This window comes from Diadema setosum, chromosome 2 (assembly GCF_964275005.1).
Source record: "Diadema setosum chromosome 2, eeDiaSeto1, whole genome shotgun sequence".
Lineage (NCBI taxonomy): Eukaryota > Metazoa > Echinodermata > Echinoidea > Diadematoida > Diadematidae > Diadema > Diadema setosum.
In genome coordinates, this window is record NC_092686.1 from 30,734,369 (window position 1) to 30,755,769 (window position 21,401).

Here is a 21,401-nt window from a genome sequence, read left to right on the forward strand (position 1 = left end):
GTATATTATAGTTCAATATGATGCGAATTTACAATGTCCTATCAACAATGAAATACACACCATGTTATAGCTATTGAATAAAAAAAAAAGAAAAGCGCAGTGAATGATTTGTTGTTGTTTTTGTTGTTGTTGTTGTTTTTTTTTTCAAGTAGGTCCAAAACTGGAAACTTATAAAGCATTTCCAAAACAATGTTATTCGTCAAAGTATAACACAGAAATGTACCTGAAGAAGCTGGAGGTGATGATGTAATAGCTATTTTATGTAGGCTAGACGTTGTTACATAACTCGAACGTGGTGTGGACAAGGTGGAATTAAATCTGATGCTTATATGGTTTGTAGAGCACACAAGCAAAACGGATGCAGTTTCCGAGAGGGGATTCTGAGGTGTTACAACGTTTCGGACTTGACGAGAGGGAACTGGATGTTTCCTCGGACACGAGTGTATGGACCGAACACACTCACAATGCTCGTTGCTATGACGATGAAACCACACCATGCACGGTGAAGCCGCGCCCATTCATGATCGAAATCTTTGGTGTACTCTAGTATTAGTCGGGGAAACCCCCTGTTGATGAATTTATTCGTGCGGTTGACGTTTATCTACAGGCGTTGTACGGTTTGTGTAAACAGAAGGTCACGCATAATGCTGTTATACCTGTCTTTCTTCGGGAATTATGTTGCCTCCTGTTCTTGGGGATGCATGATACTATAATGGTTATATAGTAAAGGGCGGAGTCGTGTGAAACTATCTTCTTTCAATGTGAATTAATTTGTACATAAATAATATCCATTAAGATAGATATCTATTGTGCCTTTCCTCAGTTGCGGCTCGCAGGAATAGCACAGAAAGTTATAACAACAAGCTCTGCGGGAAGTTTGAGCTGAAGTATTGTGTTAGATGTAGACCGATTTATTGACATATTCAACATTGATGCACAACGTTTGAACAAGGGTTCTGATAGCTATTACACGTATAACAAGCTTTCCCGGCATGCCCGAAAAGCAGAAACGAATCACCGCGGCACATTGGCATCAAAACATGGAAATTGGTCAGCTATATAGAAATAGGTTTATAGAGGCCAGTTTCAATTAATGTATTCATATAAGAGAGAATATACTTCACTAAGTATACCTCTAATCAGCTTCTCTTGTTGGGGGAAGGAGTAATTTGGTTCAATTCACTGCATGCAGGTCGATAATCTTATTCGAAAACCATTCCGTTTGCAAGATAACGTCACCTTGAATTATTAACTTAAGTATTGAATAAAGACCTGACCTTATTCTCACCATCAGGCACTAGAAAAATGCACTGAGTGTCAAGTTCTAGAATATGCTTTTTTCCCTATAATTGTAAACATAATAATTATGTATAATAGGTATCCCTAATTCTCCAAGAAAATCCGGCTGCAGAGATGTTGACTTGTTATAAGTCCTGAAATTATAACGCCGCTCCCACCCCCCCCCCCCCCCCGTCACAGGTGAGGATGTCTGAGGACGTTGCGGGACATTGATGATTAAAATACTGTTTAATAAAGGCCTTATAACTACAGCATTCGTAATGGTTGTGTTGTAAGGCTAAATTTGAGCAACAAACATAACAAAATGTATATTATGCAATTCGTATATACAAATTAACAGTTTCACAAGTAGCTTAGACCATGTATATTGACTGTTTACATCTGAAATTTAGGCCTAACACATCCAGAGAGTTCGCAACTATGTACGCCTGCTCAAAATATAACATCCATTTTTATAGAAAAATAAAAACAAGAACTTTAAAGTGTCACCACATGCTCTCCCTCTATTTTTCTTCAACAAAGATTTTGCGAAGCCACGAAAAAACAACCACTAAATTTCCTTATCCATTGTTGTCCCTTCTAGATATTCCTTCCTCACCTCAAAAGAAAAACAAAATGAAGAGCGATAACACCCCCCCTCCCCCCCAAAAAAAGACATCAAACGAACAAGCAAACCAACACTGCTTTTGAGGCGGTTTGCGGATAGATAGTGGAAAAAACAAACAAACAACGGCGTAGACCTATCGATACCTCTCAAAACTGATATCATTTTATGCGAATATAAACGATCGACGCCCAAATGGACATAATCATGATTGCTTCATTATGTTGAACCCCCCCCCCCCCCCCCGTCAAAGGTCGCATCAATAGCATAACGGAGGAGAGCATTCTCTAGGCCTATGCTTGCCGAGAGAAACAAGTTTTGTTTGTTTATTTTTCTTCTTGTTTTTGTTTTTTGCCTCTGTCCTTACCACTGATGGTAAAATAGCCTATAAATCACCTAAAAGTACAGAGGTCACGAAATCTTATAAAAGTACAGAGCTAGAGGTCATGAAATCTTATTCTGACGAGAAGACAAATAATTTCTTAGATGCCCCCGGCAAAACACAAATAAATTGATCACACTATAAAATTGTGTTTTCTTTGTTTTCAATTATTCTATTCATTAATCCTTTTGCGTATTGAGAAGTATTCAAACGATCGTGATAGGCACTTCTCCCGAAAAACGCCGCATGGCGCTCAAGATTGACTCACACTTCTTGCATGAGTATAGGCCTACATCTGCGCTCTTACAATCAGTCCACGCACCTGTAGCTGTACCTTCTTGCTTCTCGCTCCCATAACTGGTTGAGATGCGCTCATGATCAAACTAGTAGTGGGTGCATGATGAGCGGCACGCGAGGTGCATGCGAGACAAATTACTAAATGTTAGTATGTGGCTTCGGAGTGTGCCGGTAGTAAAACTGCGTGGATTATAGCATTCAAACAACAACCGGTCGTCTATCATTGCTTCGATCGCGTGAATAATGTCGCATATTTTGGTATGAATTACAGTACATAAATGCCGGTACGATAAACTGTAAAGTTCATGGTGTGTGAAGCAACGAAAGCTCATCGACATCATCAACAGTCAACAGTCTGTGCGTGGCCCGATGAAGTCACCCCTGCTTACCACGTATGCATCCATCGATCATGCACTTCTATTCGGACTTAAGGACTGTCAGCGCGCAGATAGCGTGTTTGAGCTTGTGACTGTGCAGTGTTCTCTTCTTCAATCTCAGTACCGAAGAAAGCCATCTCGCCACATACATGACATGGCAGTCATGTTTGTTCAAAATTCTTAGTGCATCTACCCTGTTAGCTAAACTTAGGAATAGCTGGTTTTGCTCATCACCCTCTAGGCAGGTTCAGAAATCTGCGGATATCTTTTAGCGTCGCTACCATGAGTGTGGATTGGATATTACGGCTCTGTGCCCTCTGCTTCGCCCTGTCCACCGGCCTGGAGTCCGCTCCCGCTGCCGTCTCCGCCGCGAGCAGTAGCAGCCGATGCCCAAACGTGTATACTTGGAATTCGGTAAATTCCTGAAAAGTGACATCAACGTAAAACTCATAACAATGCACAAATGTTTTGTTTGTTGTTTTTCGGAAGAGTTCTTTTGGTGAAGCTTTCACCAAAGAGAGCATGCATTTAGTACAAGTTGTTTTAGTTGTTTTTCAAACATTCGATTCAATTCATGTAGTTCTGGGCTTCTATTAAACTTAGTTGTTCTATAAATTCTATGATATGTAGGACAAAATTATAGGTGAATGTTAAAGGGGTACGGTAAAACATCGCTATGTTGACACACAATCAGTGTGATGTGCAGGTCCAGGACCAAAGGTAATCATGTAGAAATAGATTTACTTGGACTTTCAGATTCTTTGAAATTTTGAGTAATATCAGTATTTCTACTGGTGATAGGAACATGGAATTTCAGTTAAAATTTTGTGGAGGATATTATAGATGAGGTGTGCATTTCTAAATAAATATAAATCTGTCACATTGATGGCATGTGTCATTCACCAACACACAGATGTGCATTATCTGTGAGCTGATGTGCTTGAAGGTTTGTAGGATGTGTATCAAGGAGCTTTATCATGATGTAGGCAGGCCTATGTAATAAATTTGGCCATGTATTGCTCATGCCAGTAGTCATTCAGAAGATTGCTCATGCCAGTAGTCATTCAGAAGATTGCTCATGCCAGTAGTCATTCAGAAGATTGCTCATGCCAGTAGTCATTCAGAAGAAGAAAAAAAAAATGCTTTGGACAGAATATGAAAATTTCAGCCACCACCACCACCCCCCCCCCCCTTGTGTGAGGGAATAAACTACTACAGTATCGTACTGGACTGTGAAATACATTATACACACCTTCTCTTTGTCATTAAGAAGGTACTGGAAAGATTACCCCCCCCCCCCTTTTTTTTTTAATGAACATTTTTGATAGATTTTAATACATATACATGTATATTTCCTCCATTTAAAGATTATTTTCGCATATATAAATGTATGTACCATGCTTTCCTCAACCTGGTAAAGTGTGACTCGACAAAAAATTGGCTGCTCAGGCTGACAATTTACCACAGTTCAAATCATTTTGGAAATTTTGTGTAAAAAATGTTTGATACACAACATGACCATTGCCTTCCTTAGTCAGATCTCCTATATTGAGCATTAGCCAATTCAACGCTTCTGCACAGGATGATCTGGGTATCTTTTTATTGAAGTCAATAAAATCCTCTGATATACATGCATATAATATAAATCACAAACGCTTTGTGTTTAGTGTAAAAAATATACTCAACACCCCCCCCAAAAAAAAAATAAATAAAAGAGAGAAGTAAACAAAGTCAAATGAATGACAGATTACTTCTTGACAGACAGATCAGATTTGTTTGCTTGTTTTGGGGCTAGGGAGAGGCATTTGGTTCTTTAAAAAGTATATAATGGACTTTGTTGCTCAGATATAGATACTTTTAAAAGTTATTCCACAGTAGAAAATATAAATACAACTTTGTAGCATAACTTTTAATATACAGAGTGAATGTGTTCTCATTTTATTTTTGCAATATCTTATAAGAATAGACTTATGAATGTATATGTTTACAGAAAGTGAGTTCTTCAAACCATCAGGGAGTTTGGTGAGAAGAGAGTTTGGTGAGATTATAAGCATTACTCCAAAGACCAAATTCATGTAACTTTTTTGAAGTAGATGTTCGCTTATATGTGCTAGTGCTATGTTCAAAATCTTTTTTTTTTTGTGTTTGTTTGTTAAAATTCAAATTGAAGTTTCTGTTATTCAGCAGTGACCATTATGGTGAAACACCCTGACAAAGTATACAGCTTGAGGAAAGCAGTTAATGAAAAGCTTTGAACATAATCTTACAAATTACATCATTAAAGTTGTTACTATCTTAATCTCTTTATATGTCTCACAATAGGTAAGAGTCTTTGAATTGCTTAAACTTGGCTCCACTTTACTTAACCCATGCCACACTGAATTTTGGAATCCCCATAAAGTACTTAATACACAGACCACCAGGTTCCCATAGAGAATGGGTTAAGTTTACTGCAGTAAATTGTGCAATACCTTTAAGCCTTTGCCTATTTGCTGCCATGCTATTTCATCAAGATTCAGATCGAGGTAATTCATCCAACCTTGACCTAATTGTAGATTAGCCAGCCCTATAAGCCATAAACATTTGCATTGAGAGCAACAAGGAAGCCATGGTTGCGCAATAGGGATCAGGGGTGCTTGCTCTTTTCGTTGACAGTTAGTACTTGTTATCTGTGCCATTTAGCGAACAAAGCATAGTGAGGCTTATTCTTTCTTACAAGAGACACTTTATCCACTTGAGATACCTTTCAAGGGTGTTAAAGAGGAAATCCAGTCCAAATATAAGTTAGTCTGATAAAAAAAGAGTATAATTTTACGAGTCCAACGGTACAAATTTTAAATCGGATGAAAAATGAGGGAGTTATAGAATTGTGAAGTTTTGATAATTTCTCCAAAACAGTTCTTGTACAGTGGGTATGAATATGCAAATGAGTGAGCTAACCATGTCATACCCTCACAATTTTGCATTGATCGTGTACAAAAAATGATGAAAATTCAATGTTTCTGTCATTTAAGTCTGAAACATGATGTTACTCCTGGTTGAATAACTTCAGAATAGTGATCAGTTAGAAATGTGAGGATTTGAGCCTTGGGCATAATTACGTTTGAATGAGAAACGGGAAATTTCAAAATTGTTATGTATAAACTATTGTAAGTTGTGAGGGAATGACATGCTCACTTTGCCATTTGCATTCATACTGACTGTCCAAGAACCGTTTCCCACGAAAATAGCGAAAATTCAAAATGTCATAACTTCCTTATTTTTCATCCGATTTCGATCAAATTTATACCGTTGAACTAATAATATTTGACTCTTTCTTATCAGACTAACTTATATTTGGACTGGAATTCCCCTTTAATGTATCTTGAGCAGAAACTATTTTCATGAAATTGCAAAGAAATTACCTTTTTTTTAAATTGTTATTCTATACAAAGTCAATGGAGATGTGATGCAAAATACACTATGTAGATGTCTTGTTCTTCTAACTGGTTAAGACAGGAATAAACCCTCAGTGAAAGTTTTGCAAATACTTGGTAGTGTACAGTCAATAGTGGTAGTGAATTTTAGTATTCAGGAGCACATTATTCCCAAATTTTCAGAAATGCTGTCTAATGTGTTAGCATTATAGGAGGATTCTTCTTTTAAGTATTTGAAAGAGGTATCTTCAAGCATTCAATTCAGGGAGATTAGAGTGAATCACCACATCTGTAGCCATTTTTTCATATATAACATATCTTGTATAATTTATATAGGCCATCAAACTGCTGGTAGTGACAGTTGTGAGCAAAGATTCCTGAGGCAAAGCTGTGAAGCATGTCAGCACTTTTTTTTAATTTTTTTTTTTTGAGATCTGCAAATGCAATTATTATTCATGAACCTGGAGAGAACCTAACTAGCAAACCACTCCTACTCATGAATCCCGTTACTGAACCATTCAGATGTAGTACTGGTAGTCATTTCCTCCGTTGGAATAGCGACTTTCCCCATGGACAGACCATGAAAAATATTTTGTAAGCTCCTTGGAATACTGTAGATGCTGATTGGTTGCGATTTTTGCCACTAAATGCTTGAAGCAACTTTCAGTAAATCAAGGGTTAAGTTAAGAACTTTGCACATGTCTTGGAATAATGTAATTGTCGGTAGCTTATCTGCCTTTAGATCCAAAGGACCTCATGATTCCAGAGTCTACATGAGCAATGTTGTGTATAATCACAGTGTACCCTCTTGTAAGAGGCATAAACAAACACTCTGTCCCTCTAATAGGACATGAAATGGAGATCCCATGTGTGAGAGAGTCACAACTAATGCATATAAAAGGTCCCACTTCATTCATTTGCAAAGAGCTACAAGGTGCATAAGCCAGATATTAAGTGGTCCCACCTCACATCCAACTGGACCTTACAGAAGACCAGCTGGTGTGCACAGCTGGATGTGGGCTATCCTTCCATCTTCTTTAGATAGAAAGTGAAACAAACAATCAAAGCCCTCTTGCTGGAGCTTGCCTTTTGGTAGTGGCTTGACTCTGTCTTGTGTGACCAAGGAGGTACATGTACTAGGCGAGCTCTCTGCTAGCTTCTCATGTAGAATATATATTTAGCGAGTTTATTTATAAATTTATTTTTTTTGCTACTTGTGATTGCCCAACAATTTTGCGAATGGTTGAATTCACGGTGTGGAATACAGTAATGGATGGCAATATGTACGTATGCACGGCACATTTATGTTGGGAACAGAGTAAATACTTACGCATGTTGTAAAATTCACCAATACCACCCGACTCGCGAAATTCACAGAAATAAAAACCTCGTAAGATAAATGGTGTAAACAGTTCTACAGTTAGAGAGGCAACTACAAGGGGTACTTCAACCTGACTCGAAATGAATAGAGTAAAATTGTGCTGAATCTCGGTATTCAGACAAGAATAAAAAAGTTGGGAAGTTGTAAATTTCCACAGGTTTTCACAAAAAATTATATTTAACTCAGTATTAAGACTTGCAATCAAATTATACAATGTAAATGAGGTACTGATGCTGTAGAATCACAATCTCACTTTGACCTGCACACAGAATAAATCTCCACTGAATTCAATTCTTATGTTGAAACGAAGCAGAAATGAAGATAGTATGTGCTTTTTAGTGCCACACTTATGCTAGATTTGCTTAAATTATCAAAATAATAAAATGTTATTTACAAATTGTTTGAAACCTCATTGCATGTAGACCTACATGTAAAATAAGAAAGTTATGGCAGTTTAATTTTTCACTTATTTTCAGAAATGTTTTGCATCCACACATGCAGAGTGGAAGAGGTGGTGATTTCAGTACCTACACTAGTCTCCCATCTTAAACCCTCATCTGTTTTCCTTTTTGATACCGAATCTGAAATTCGTAAGAGTGATATATCTTGCACACAAAATTACTATTGTAGCTTTATGACAATGTCACAACACTAGTACAGTGTACTAGATTTTCAACCACAAACGTGATGTTGATGATATTCTTTTTGATATCCCACAGCTACAGTACTATATTTTGCAAACAAGGGCAGTTCTAAGATTTCTTTGTGTTATATAACTTATGGACAAAGCCTAATGGTGTATTCTTTGAGTGTATCAACAAGTTATCTTACAAAATCAGTTTGTTAGTAGAGCTTGAGACTTGAAAGAGGAAGTAGCAGAGACAATGAAAAGCCGTTTCGGAGAATTGATGTAAATGAATACTATTCAGAGTATGGAAACTCTTTGGAATTGTCTTGTGTTTCATCTTATTCCGGTAAGATGATCTTTCCTCTTATTTCACCACTAGTGGTCATTAGCAGCATTCCTGATTGCGAGCTGCTTTGTTTCCCACAAGAATTTGTTGATTGTTTTGCCTTTGCTCCAGAAAGACGCCAGAGGTACTTTAGGTGTTATGTTTTCGGATCCTCTTATACTTTGCCTATGAGATAGCATCCATCTGTCCACCCGTACATCCTAAATATTATGAATATAATTAAAAAGAAGGGGGGGGGGGGAGAGATACCTTAGAGGAATATTCTTTATACTTGTTGCAAGTTAGACTACTACCTGGGTGTACATGCACTGATTAGCATTTTGGCAAATCTGTCAATGTCACATGTCAAGGGTCACTGAACTTTGGCAGTAAAAATGGTATGGAAGCCATAATGTCAGCAGAGAATGTCCAGTGGTAGTGTACAATATGCAAAACCTGCTGGAAAGCCAGATATACATGATATAGATAATAATAATGATAATAATAATAATAATGATAATAATAATAATAATAATAATAATAATAATAATAATAATAATAATAATAATAATAATAATGATAATAATAATAATAATAATAATAATAATAATAATAATAATGATAATAATAATAATAATAATAATAATGATAATAATAATAATAATAATAATAATAATAATAATAATAATAATAATGATAATAATAATAATAATAATAATAATAATAATAATAATAATAATAATAATAATAGTGTATACTATAGCGCAACAGTCCATCAAAAAGATGCTCATGGCACTTTTAATATTAAGGTTAGGAAAAGAAAGAAAGAAAGAAAGAAGAAGAAGAAGAAGAAGATCTAGGCAACAAAAGAGCAAAATTTAAGGTCAAAAGCAGGGGGGGGGGGGGAGCTGTAACTAGAAAAGCACTTGTAGAGCGCAGATCTCCGCCAAGCAGCTCATTTCCACCCATTATACATGCATGCTGAAAATCCGTCATCAGCTTCCAGCTACGTGGCGCCTCACCAGAGCATGCGCTGTAGAGAGTGCATGCAAACCTCAGTTATTCTCAGCTTGAACTCCCAAGTCCACGAAGTCCAGTGACCCTATCTGGCAAAAGATTAAAAAAATCCTTCAAAGATCCATAAAAATTCCCAGATCACTACCAAAATTAATCATCTGTTCCTTCTGTAATTATCAACTTTTCCTGCTAGCTTCATTCAAATCCATTTACAACTTTTTGAGTTTTGCACGAAAACAAACAAACAAACACCGATGCAAACATGACCTCCTCTCTTGGCAGAGGTAATAATTTCCATCATTGATTAGCATTTTCTCTTCCTAAGTGTGGGGTATAAGGTATGTTCTTGAGAAGAGATGTGTTGACAAGCCAATGAATGTGTTATTTTATGTGTGCAGTGTGTTTGTACGAATGTAATTAAGTATGCTGTGTGTATCTGAGCATATCTGAATGTATGCAGGTTTATTTTTCTGTGTAGGAAGAGTTTAATTTGCTGGTCTTTATGAAAGGAATGATGTAGCCTCAAAGAGGCACACATTGACTGGGTTTTTCAGTCATTGCGTAGTGTGTTTGCTCAGTATGTGTGTGTACAAAACAGGTACGCATTAGTATGCATGTCTATATATATATATATATGTGTATATATAGATGTTTGTTTTTCTGCAGAAAGGGTTGAACTGCATCCATCAGAATGACGTTGTAACTCTGCATTGCCTGTAGTATAAGTGAGTGGCATTGAACTCCAGGGAATACTATACAAGGACCTGTTTTCTTATGCCCCTGGCCCAAAGGGTACTTATATAAGCTAGGAGGGCTATATATGGCCAGTAAATCAATATTGGATGGGTTTTCAATTTTTTGTTTATGGTAGATTGACATCTGTCATATCATGGATTTTAAGCACTTGATCACACAATTACTTTACGGCACATTATTTTTTTGTTCGGTTTTGTTTTTATTTATTCATTTTTTTTGAGTAGGGCTTTTAGTGGAAATGCAGAGTAAACAGTCTTTTAAAAAGTCTGTTTATGATAATTGCCCTTTGATTTTTCTCATGCCACAACTCATTGATTGTTTAAATAATTCATTCCTGTACTAAATCCATTAATTCTTGTGCCCCCAAAACAAAAACCACAAAACAAATAAACCAAAACATCCTGTTTAGGTGGTCTTTAAGTTTACATCTTCAGACTAGCAGGTCGCCTCTTTTTTTTTTTATTTTTGGAGGAACAATTGTATGAGTCAATAATACTGCAGTCAGATAACTTACAGGAGGATATGTTTCATGAAGAATATTTTATGTAAATTTGCAGAAAGAAAGAGATGTGGGGGATTGAGAGGACTTGATCTGCCCAGCCAAATGGTTAACGTAATATCGTAGAAGGCTAAAGAGGCAGCCATACGTGGAAACAGATTATCACTTCCCTCTGCCATTGTGCCCATCTACATCATCAGCGCACACATTAGGGATCCTGCCTGTGTATTCCTTGGCGAAAGGTGCAGCAAATTGCCTTATGATAATGGGTCGTTAACAATGTTTACTGCTATCAATCGTTTATCTTTCTGTTGTAAAATCCCTCCCCCCTGAAATGATGCGACCCTCAGCATTTACTGGACAGTGCATTAGCAGATCGCTTTCGTAAAGAGTCGCTTCATGAGGGGAAAAAGTCGTTATCCCGTTGAGGACGAGTCCTGAGTATACTTGGACAGGTATCTATGGGAAATTCGTGTCGTAGCAAAATTAGTCCGTCCTCAATGGGTTGTGGAATCCTGCGTCATACAGTGTCTTCAGTGATAGTCATGATTTCAATGATTGTCATGATATGTAGTAATTTGAATACATTCACACTTTTCGATTGCCATCGTGCACATTGTTATATGTTTCTAACAAAAGTTTCAGTGTGGGCTCATTTTGCAGTCTAGCCACAATGGCAACAATGAGGACGACAACAACAAAGATGGCAGCTTCACCAGAAACTGATTGAAAAAAAAAAAAAATGTAAAAAATGGCAGGGCCAGATTTTCTTCACAATAATATCAGTGACGCATAAAGACAGTTTATAGTCAAGTGAGGTTCAAACAAGAAAAAAGAAAATCAAAAAGGTCATATTGCAATGGTGGTAAACGTATACTTAGTTCTTTATAAATGTTATTGTTATTATTATTATTTATATGAATTCACCACAAAGCACCTAGCAAAATACCGAGAAAATACCATGGTATCGTTTTGGCCTGGAAGAATGACACAAATGCATGCGAGGCGCATGAGATGTGCCCGGAAGAACCATGTGAATGCACTCGAGCCCTGTAAGTATTTTATGCACCTCGTGTGTGTTGGCCTTTTTTTCTGGACACACCTTGATACATGCCTTACATGCGTTCAGGTTGTACTTCCGGGCACACAACTTGCATGTATTTAGGGTGGTTAGTCAAACTTTGCACAAATACACATTATGTAAGATTTGAGTATGATTCATATCACGAAATATCAGCAATCATATAGCAAGGAGAGGCATTTATCATGTGACCTGACATGCTACCTGTCTTTTCTCCATAAGAGATTATGCTCATGCACAATGCTTGAAACCTCATACCCCTTTCAGTAACTCATGCATTTTTGGCCAGCTCCTGGCCCGAGCTAATTTGGCCCGCGCCATGCAGTAAAGATTGCGTTCAGTAACTATAGCAAGGTGCACTATTTTACGATGACCCGTTCAAGAACTCGGCCACATACGGGATAACTACCATGGTAACTGAATGCACCCTCCGGCAGAGGACACAGCCAGGTAATTATGACTTTTGACCGTGCAAGGAATTTTGGCCTTCGATCTGCACCAGGCCTGAGCCTGGCCCAAACCTGGTTCTAGCTTCAGCAGTGCCAAAATAGTCCGCTCCTGACGCGGGCCACTTTGGCCCAACCCATTCATAAACTAAAAATTTTACGACTTAGCTCAGGCCTGGCTTGAGCCAGAGGAGTTACTGAAAGGGGTATCAGATAGGTGTTCTTTTGGGCCAGTAATACTACAGTATTTCATGAATGAGAATAGTACCATTCAAGTGAATTACTGCTGTACATCTATTACTATATTGCATTTCCCCCATGTGAGAATGGTGTTGGCAAATAACAGAAGTTTTTAATGCCGTACTAAATTCAGATGTTCAATGCCCCTATACTGATGATAAAGTGTCGTGCCTTTAAAGAACTGTTGCAGACAAGGGACTTAAACCACAGACTTTCATGATTTTGATGGCCCCCTTTGGTCTTACACATTGAGCCGCAACAGCTCCTGAGGTGAATGCATTGCTAAAATTACTTTGACACACAGGCACTTGAAGTCTGTTTGTATTTGCAGGCCATTGTGTGTGTGTGTTTGAGTGCAAATATCCAGATCCTGGTGGATATGTCATTGAATTACCCCCATCAAAGGGCTAAAGTCCAGGAGAGTGGAGTACCTCTCAAGACAAAAACTCATAGACATGACATTGTCATGGTAAGATAGACAGTCAAAATTTGGGTGAAAGGTTGGGACAATTATTATTTTTTTTTTTTTGTTTTTGGTTGAAATCGCATGAGACATCAACAAAATACTATCTTTAATTTTAATCCATTGAGGATGAGCTGATTTTGGTATGAAATGCATTTCCCATAGACACCTACCTCACTATACTTGGGGGATTAGTCTTTAATGGGTTAAGAACCAGTTTCATTCCCATATCAGTGTGATGTCACAGCCATATTTCTGTCATTCTGCTGCTTCACAATGGTGATGTTATAGTAGAGCAAACTTTTCATCATGCCCAACCCCCCCCCCCCCACCAAGTTTCTTCTATTCCGACATCCGGTCCTGTAAGCAATACCCAGGACTCATCATGAAGTCCTTTGTGACACAAACTTTGATCCTGCAACAATAGCTCCGGTCTTATTTTCTCCAAGGACTTAGGGTTAGGGTTAGGGTTATAGGTTTTTTAAATTGATGTGAGGATTAGAATTAGGGCTAGGGTTATGTCTGTGGGTAGAAATGAACATATTGTATGTTTGACTTGGCATGCAGATATTTCATGGGAGCAATTACAATGTATCGTAGGAGCAAAATGTCGTGGAACCGACCTCCTCTCCTTGCCGTCAGTCATGCAGTTTGTTATGATCTGAAGGTAGAGCTATCATGCCATATTATATCCTGCATTTTGCAGAAGTGATGTGTCCTGTTTATCTGTGAATCGATGTGAATATTTGTCAAGAATTTTGACTCAATAACTTCCCAAGAATAATAAGCCAGTTCGGAGTTCCACTTTGCGCATGAGCAGAAAAAGGTCATTTGTACCAACAGGGCAAGTTGGTTTAGAAATTCAGTGAGATAAGCATCTGTGACATAATGATTATTCAAGTATCCTTCTAAATGGTGCTTGCCATCACAGCCACCTGACAGCAAAAGTGGTATTTGGCAATGTCAATACGAAAAAATTTAATTAATGCCAAATAATGCTATGGATGCTTTCACATGACTGTGTTGATCATGGACATTTCTGGCCACCTGGTCTATGCAAGTTCAGCCTTTGTTCGAACATGATTGAAGAATTCCACGTATTATGTCGAGGCAAGCTACAAATAGCTGCATTTTTTTTTTCGCTTTGAAAACAAGTGAAGTGCCTAACCAACTGAGGAAAAAGAAAGGTCATTTGTACCCATGTGCACATGAGCTAACTCCGAACTGGCTTATTTGGAGAGCATGGAGGGTTGCCTTTAAAGGGAAGGTAAACCCAAAGAGCAATGTGGATTGAGTGAAAGCAGCAACATTAGTAGAACACATCAGTAAAAGTTTGAGAAAAATCGGACAATCGATGCAAAAGTTATGAATTTTTAGAGTTTTGGTGTTGGAACCGCTGGATGAGGAGACAACTAGAGGATATGACGTATGAGTGGACAACAATACAAAGAAAATATAAAGGATATTCAACAAAAAATCACTTTTCTAGAATTATGAAAGAGCAGTGGACCAACCGCTTTCAGAAAGCAGGGGGAATAATTGCTACCCTTAACATATGTCAATATCAAGTTGATGGAATTTGTAACTTTCATGAAAAATGGATTTTTGTAGTATTTTCTTTATATTTTCTTGATATTGTAGTCCACTCATACGTCATAACCTCTAGTAGTCTCCTCATCCAGCGGTTCCAACACCAAAACTTTAAAAATTCATAACTTTTGCATCGATTGTCCGATTTTCTTCAAACTTTCACTGATGTGTTCTACTAATGTTGCTGCTTTCACTCAATCCACATTGTTCTTGGGGTTTATCTTCCCTTTAACTTCACTCTGTGGTGTAAAGTCTGAAAGCAAAGTGATGCCAGTGTATGGTACATGTATGTCTTGCAAATGTTAATTTGCATGGTGCCTCACAAACCTGGAGGCAATGTTAAATTAAAACTGGTGTAGAATGAATGACTCTCTGCTGTTTGTAGCATTGATCAGTTTTAACATAGTGTATGAAAACAACAAAAAAATAACTAGAAAAGCACTCTGAGAGCGCAGACCTCCGCCAAGCAGCTACTTTCCACCGATGATCTTGCTCTTCCCAAAGAGAATTTTTGTCCTCTCCACTGCTGAGGAAAAGCTATTTGGGCTCTTCCATAGAGATCAGTGGTTTCCACCCATAGGTATACATGCTGAAAAATCGCCCGATTTCCCAATATAGAAGCCTTTGTTACATCATAATCCCTTTGCTGAGCGGCGCGCCTCACGCCAGCAGAAACTAGAGCACGCACTTTAGTATGCGTTTAAAACTTCAAAAATGCGCAGCTTGAACTCCCAAGTTCATTGACCCTTCCTGTCAAAATATCAAAAATCCTTCATAAATTCCCCAAAAATTCTCGGATCACTACCAAAATCTAATCGTTTGTTACTTGTGTCATTCTCAACCTTTCCTGTAAGATTCATTCAAATCTGTTAACTACTTTTTGAGTTATTTTGCACACGGACAAACTAACTAACTAACAAACAAACAGACAAACAAACAAACCAACAAACCAACATAAACGAAAACAAAACCTCCCCCCTTGGCGGAGGAAAATATATACACAAAGTGCAGATGGAGGGGGAGGAGAGACCAAAATAGAATGTCTGTTCATTATGTACTGCATATAAATGCACTCATATATCATTGTTCTGTATGTAAAAGTATACATTTTCACAAAAGTAGTTTTTCATGCTTGGCCAAGAAAGATTAATTTCATAATGCCTTTTTAATTCCAAAGAATAAAAATATATGGTAGTATATTGTGTATTGCATATACATGTAACAAGCAAAACGTGTGCTTTTACTTTTGTGCTAGTTTTATTACTGCGAAAATGTTCACTTTGACAGGAAGTGTCCAAAAAAAATTATGTAATGAAAATGTCATTATACTTATTGAGCAAGTTGCCAAAAGTCAGTGTTAGTCTGATTATTATTATTATTATTTTTTTTTTTTGTTGTGCTGTATATTTTAAGCTTTGGGGGATTTTGAGTCATTTTAAATAAAACAATATTACAATGAAGTGTTGATTTGGGGTTTTAGAGGCAGATGTAATGGAACGTGATGGACGTGTTGTGAATGTTCACCTGTGGATGGAATTTCAAAGAAGGATCTGCAATGTAACCCTAAAGTTGTGACCTTCTTTTTTTCTCCTGGTTGCCCACTGTGCCTGTCACATGTGGAGGTTTGCAGCCATGTGATTCACACTCAGATAATATTTCATATACCGGGTAATTGTAAGCTGAGCGAAGAGAGGGCTTGGTGAAAAGATATGATAAAGACAACATCATTGTTGTGTTGCAGCCCTGTTAGTGAGAAAACAAATCAAGGACAAACATTTGAGTAATATTTGGACAATATGAGGAAGACACTTTCAGTATCAGTAAGTGAAGTACATTACTGTAAAGCAAGATTTTTTCGTGAATTGTCACTGTCATTCAATGCATATCGTGTAGACAAGAACTTTTTTTGTATGCGTTTTAATTTCTTGAATCTTGGCTCTCGCAAAATTTATCAATTAAAAAATACATGTGAATATTCCTTGTTTTACAGGATGAGATATACTAGCTGCATTCACATGTACAATATAGCGGGATATCTTGAGTTTTTAGCTCACCTGAGCCAAAGGCTCAAGTGAGTTATTGCGATCGCCCTTCGTCCGGCGTGCGTCGTCCGGCGTGCGTCGTGCGTAAACTTTTTACATTTTCATCTTCTTCTTGAAAACCCCAAGACCGATTTTCATCAAACTTGGCAGGTAGCATCCCTAGGAGGTTAGGAACTCAATTTGTTAAAATGGGCACCATGCCCCAAATCTTCTTCTCTAGAACCAAATCTCTAATGCCAAATCTTCTTCTCTAGAACCAGAAGTGATAGAGCTAAGTTAATACTATGAGTTAGTACATTGATGACTGTAGTTTCAAGTTTGTTCATGGCAGAATCAGGGGTGCCCCCTTGGGACCCAGGGGAGGGGTTCTAATGGGGCCTAAATTGTACATTTTCATCTTCTTCTTAAGAACCCCCATGACCCATTTTCACCAAACTTGGCAGGTAGCATCCCTAGGGGGTTAGGAACTCAATTTGTTAAAATGGGCACCATGCCCCACCCAGGGGGCCCCCAGGGGGCCCCCAGGGGGCCCAAACCCCCCAAAATTAAGGAATCTGTAAAAATCTTCTTCTCTAGAACCAGAAGTGATAGAGCTAAGTTAATACTATGAGTTAGTACATTAATGACTGTAGTTTCAAGTTTGTTCATGGCAGAATCAGGGGTGCCCCCTTGGGACCCAGGGGAGGGGGGTGAGGAGGGGTCCTAATGGGGCCTAAATTGTACATTTTTATCTTCTTCTTGAGAACCCCATGACCCATTTTCACCAAACTTGGCAGTTAGCATCCCTAAGGGGTTAGGATCTCAATTTGTTAAAATGGGCACCATGCCCCACCCTGGGAGCCCCCAGGGGGGCCCACACCCCCAAAATGAAGGAATCTTTAAAAATCTTCTCTAGAATCAGAAGTAATAGAGCTAAGATAATACTATGAGTGAGTACATTAATGACTGTAGTTTCAAGTTTGTTCATAGGAGACCCAGGGGTGCCCCTCTTGGGGGCAGGGGTGGGGGGGGGGTGGTTGGGAAGGTCCAAATGGGGGCCTGAAATGTATATTTTCATCTTCTTCCTGGAAACTTCATGATGGATTTTCGTCAAACTTGGCAAGTAGCATCCCTAGGGGGTGAGGATCTCAATTTATCAAAATGAGCACCATGCCCCAGGGGGCCCCACTCCCCCCAAATTAAGGAATCTTAAAAAATTTGGGCCCTTATTGTACATTTTCATCTTCTACTTGAGAATGCCTGGTCAAATTTTGGTAGAGCTGTGAATAATTTAGATAAGTGACTGCGTGAAAGGTGAACTTGCGATACTCAGGTGAGCGCTAGACCCGCGGGTCTCTTGTTTTTTTTGCAACCATTCAGATGTTCCAAATTAGCATGTTAGTGACCACGCTTGGAAACTTGAGTTTGTTTTTGCAACCGTTCATAACCTGAAGAAATAACCCCACAGTGGTGTGGAGTGCACGCTATTGTAATGTTTGCTTTGAATGATGGGACATAAAAATTTGAGTTTATTTGGTTGACCATTCACACATTACCATGGGGCAAATTGAATAATAATGATAATATGAAATATTTATTTAGCGCCTAATACAATATGTTTTGAAGCGCTTTACAATTAACCTGTTCCTTCCGCAATTTTCTGAGTGCATTTAATGCCCCCAGACGAGATTCTTTTTGCCCGCCAACAGAGAGGCAGACAGGTTGGTAATCCACCTGTGTGAAGGCAGTCAGGTGGTACATTGTATCCACCTTTCCACGGTCAACTACATGCGCCAGTGAACAATGGAAATATCGATCGGGTGCGAATTATGAATAGAGCAGAATCTTTTGTTCTACACAAAACCAGGCACCTGAATGGGGTGATTGGGGACAGCGAACGCAGAAATCTAGCTGAGCTCAGCCTTGATCACTATGTACATGTTCATACGAGTTTACAGCAGAACAAGGGCAAACTAAATCAGGAAAAAAGGTAAATAATACTGTGAAATATGCATTTTTCAAACAGAAGGAGCACAAATGCTGACAGAATAAACTCTGATCTTTTTATCAAACCCACTTTTCTGGGCATTTTAACACAAAGAAACATGAACTTAGGCCATGAAAGCAGGCACTCTTGTCTTCATCTTGGGAACCTGGTATACCAGAGGTTCCCATATATCAGTTGCTCCCACGGATTAATCAAAACAAACACATAAATCAGCTTAGAATACAAATAATCTACTACAACTGTATACATTTAATCATCAGTTATGTTCAGGAATTAAATGGGTTTTAAGTTAGGGCGCTAATTCAGAAATAAGAGCAAGATTTCTTAGATGTATAGCATTGCGCTGCTGATTGCACTAATTTTCGGGGGTTTTTTGCATTCACACATGCAAAAAAACTTGAGTTTGCTAGTGGCTTACAAAACTCGAGTTCTGTAATCCGCTAATTTGTGTATATGTGAATCCCCCTTCTATCTACATGTACAAACAACCATATGACAGTTCTTGTATATGAGAGGGCTGAGAGAGAGAAGGTTTTTCTTTGTCACAAAATTTCCAAGCTTCATTGAATATATCAAATGTAGGTTACAGAGTTGGAATGCTGGATTTTGGTTCAATAAAGACTTTACACAGTGTAGAGTTCAAAGGTGGCATTATGGTTTTGCCTCTGTATGAGCATTCCACCACTAGCTCAATAGCCAAGGGGCCCACTGTGCATTTTGGATGGATGGCTATACGGAATGAGAAAGATATGAGGAATGGGTGCTGTCTGATCAGATGAGTGATCCTCTTGGTCTCTATCATATTATGTTAATAAGTAGTAATTGTCATTTGCATTATTCTCCTGAGGTTATTCCTCAACGGAAAGGCCCCATTATTACCAGATATTTTAGACTATGCTGGATCATTTGATTATCTATTGAAGTCATTGCATCTATCTTGGGCACACTGAACATAATGTGTTGCAAGAAATGTATTTTTATTGGAAGATACTAATTGCACAGTTGTGAGGGCTTATTACTGTGCAAAGATAGGCAGTTCAAATATCAGGTGAAATATTGAAATGAAAAGAAATCAATGCATGCGCAATTGATTGTATAAAAATGATATATATCAGTGAGGGCATTAGTAAGAATTACCCACACAAGGTACCTTCGGAACAGTCTAGTACTGTGTTGACATACCGAGTGGGTAAACAAAATGATGTATATTTTTTCATTTTATAATATGATTAAGCCATTCCTTGTAGTTTTATTAAATTTTGTGGCAGCCATTTTCATTAGTAAACAAGACAATAAAGGAAACAAAGTGCTAGTGACCGGTCATTATACTTTAAATACCAATATATGCAAAATCATATGTCACATAAAGTAAATATGTGGTCATATGTACACTCTCAACCAGTCATATGATTGCAATCTGCAAATACCAAATGATATCTTGAATGGAAAGGTCATGCCATGTTCAAGTTGTCTTCAATGAAAGGGCACAAGTTAAACTAAATTTAGTGTAAATCTTCAAAGTACAAGAACCTTTAGAAATGTAAATTATTGCTTAGGTTATCAATTGAAGGTTTACAATGGTGGTCACTATCACACAGCCAAACATGACAATTTGATAGATTCAACCCCTCACAACTCTTCAGCTCTCACATAATGGATTTTTTTTCTTTTGCATGGATGAAAACCATTAAAATAGATTCATCTGCAGTAATCAACTGTCTGTTTGCCACATAATTTTATCTGCTCAGAGGTTTGTTTGTGAAAAATATGCACATTTGACCCATTGGCACAGAAGCAATTAAGAATGATAGATAACAGTTTAATGTAGTTTTACAAAGGGAAATTAAAGTTTCTTATTAAAAGGTAGACAAGTTATTGAGTAACATCTTTTAAAATACAACACAACAATTTTTTTGAGGATGACATCACCATATTGCACATGTGATTATTACTGGTACCATTGATTTGTGTAGCATATGATACTGTAACGGTCCATTCATATTTCTTGTTCTTGTCTGATTTCTGCATTTTCACATATTTGTGCATGCTTGTTTGTTTGCTTTTTGTTTTGACTTGCTTGAATCTTCTCACTAACAGTCGCCTTGAACTTAGAACTTAGGGTAACCTCGGTCTTGCACCTAGGATATAAACATTGATGGCTGAAGTTGGGAAGGGCAGGCATCCAAAAAGAAAGTAGAAATTTCCTTCCGCATAAAAGCTGACATTGATTTCACTCTCTCACTTTGTCCCAGTGTGAAGTTAACCTTCAGGAAATATGTTTATTACTATACTGGGAGTCATTAAAATGTATGCCCAAGAGGTCTGTTAAGACTCAACTTAAGTTGCTGTGATGTTTTTTTTTGTTTGTTTTTTGTTGTTGTTGTTGTTGAAAGAATTTACCTGTGGGAATCATTTTTATGAACTTTCCATAATTTTGATCCCAGTGATTGTCGATTTGATAAACTTCATGAGCAATCGATGTTATCTACTGGCAAATCTCCCTCCTATCCATCTGGCAAACCTGCTGCCATATATGACAGGTCTCCCCCCCAAAAAAGCGGAACGGTGGAT

The 21,401-nt window shown here is 37.9% G+C and overlaps 1 protein-coding gene across 1 annotated transcript in view; it reads left to right on the forward strand.

The window, feature by feature from the left end:
• Positions 1-3,241: 3,241 nt before the first annotated feature.
• LOC140244028 (uncharacterized) overlaps positions 3,242-21,401 on the forward strand; it is a 130,855-nt gene continuing 112,695 nt past the window's right edge. The window contains exon 1 of the mRNA XM_072323683.1: positions 3,242-3,373. Within this exon, the coding sequence (XP_072179784.1) occupies positions 3,242-3,373 (132 nt within the window). The remainder of the gene's footprint in view (positions 3,374-21,401) is intronic.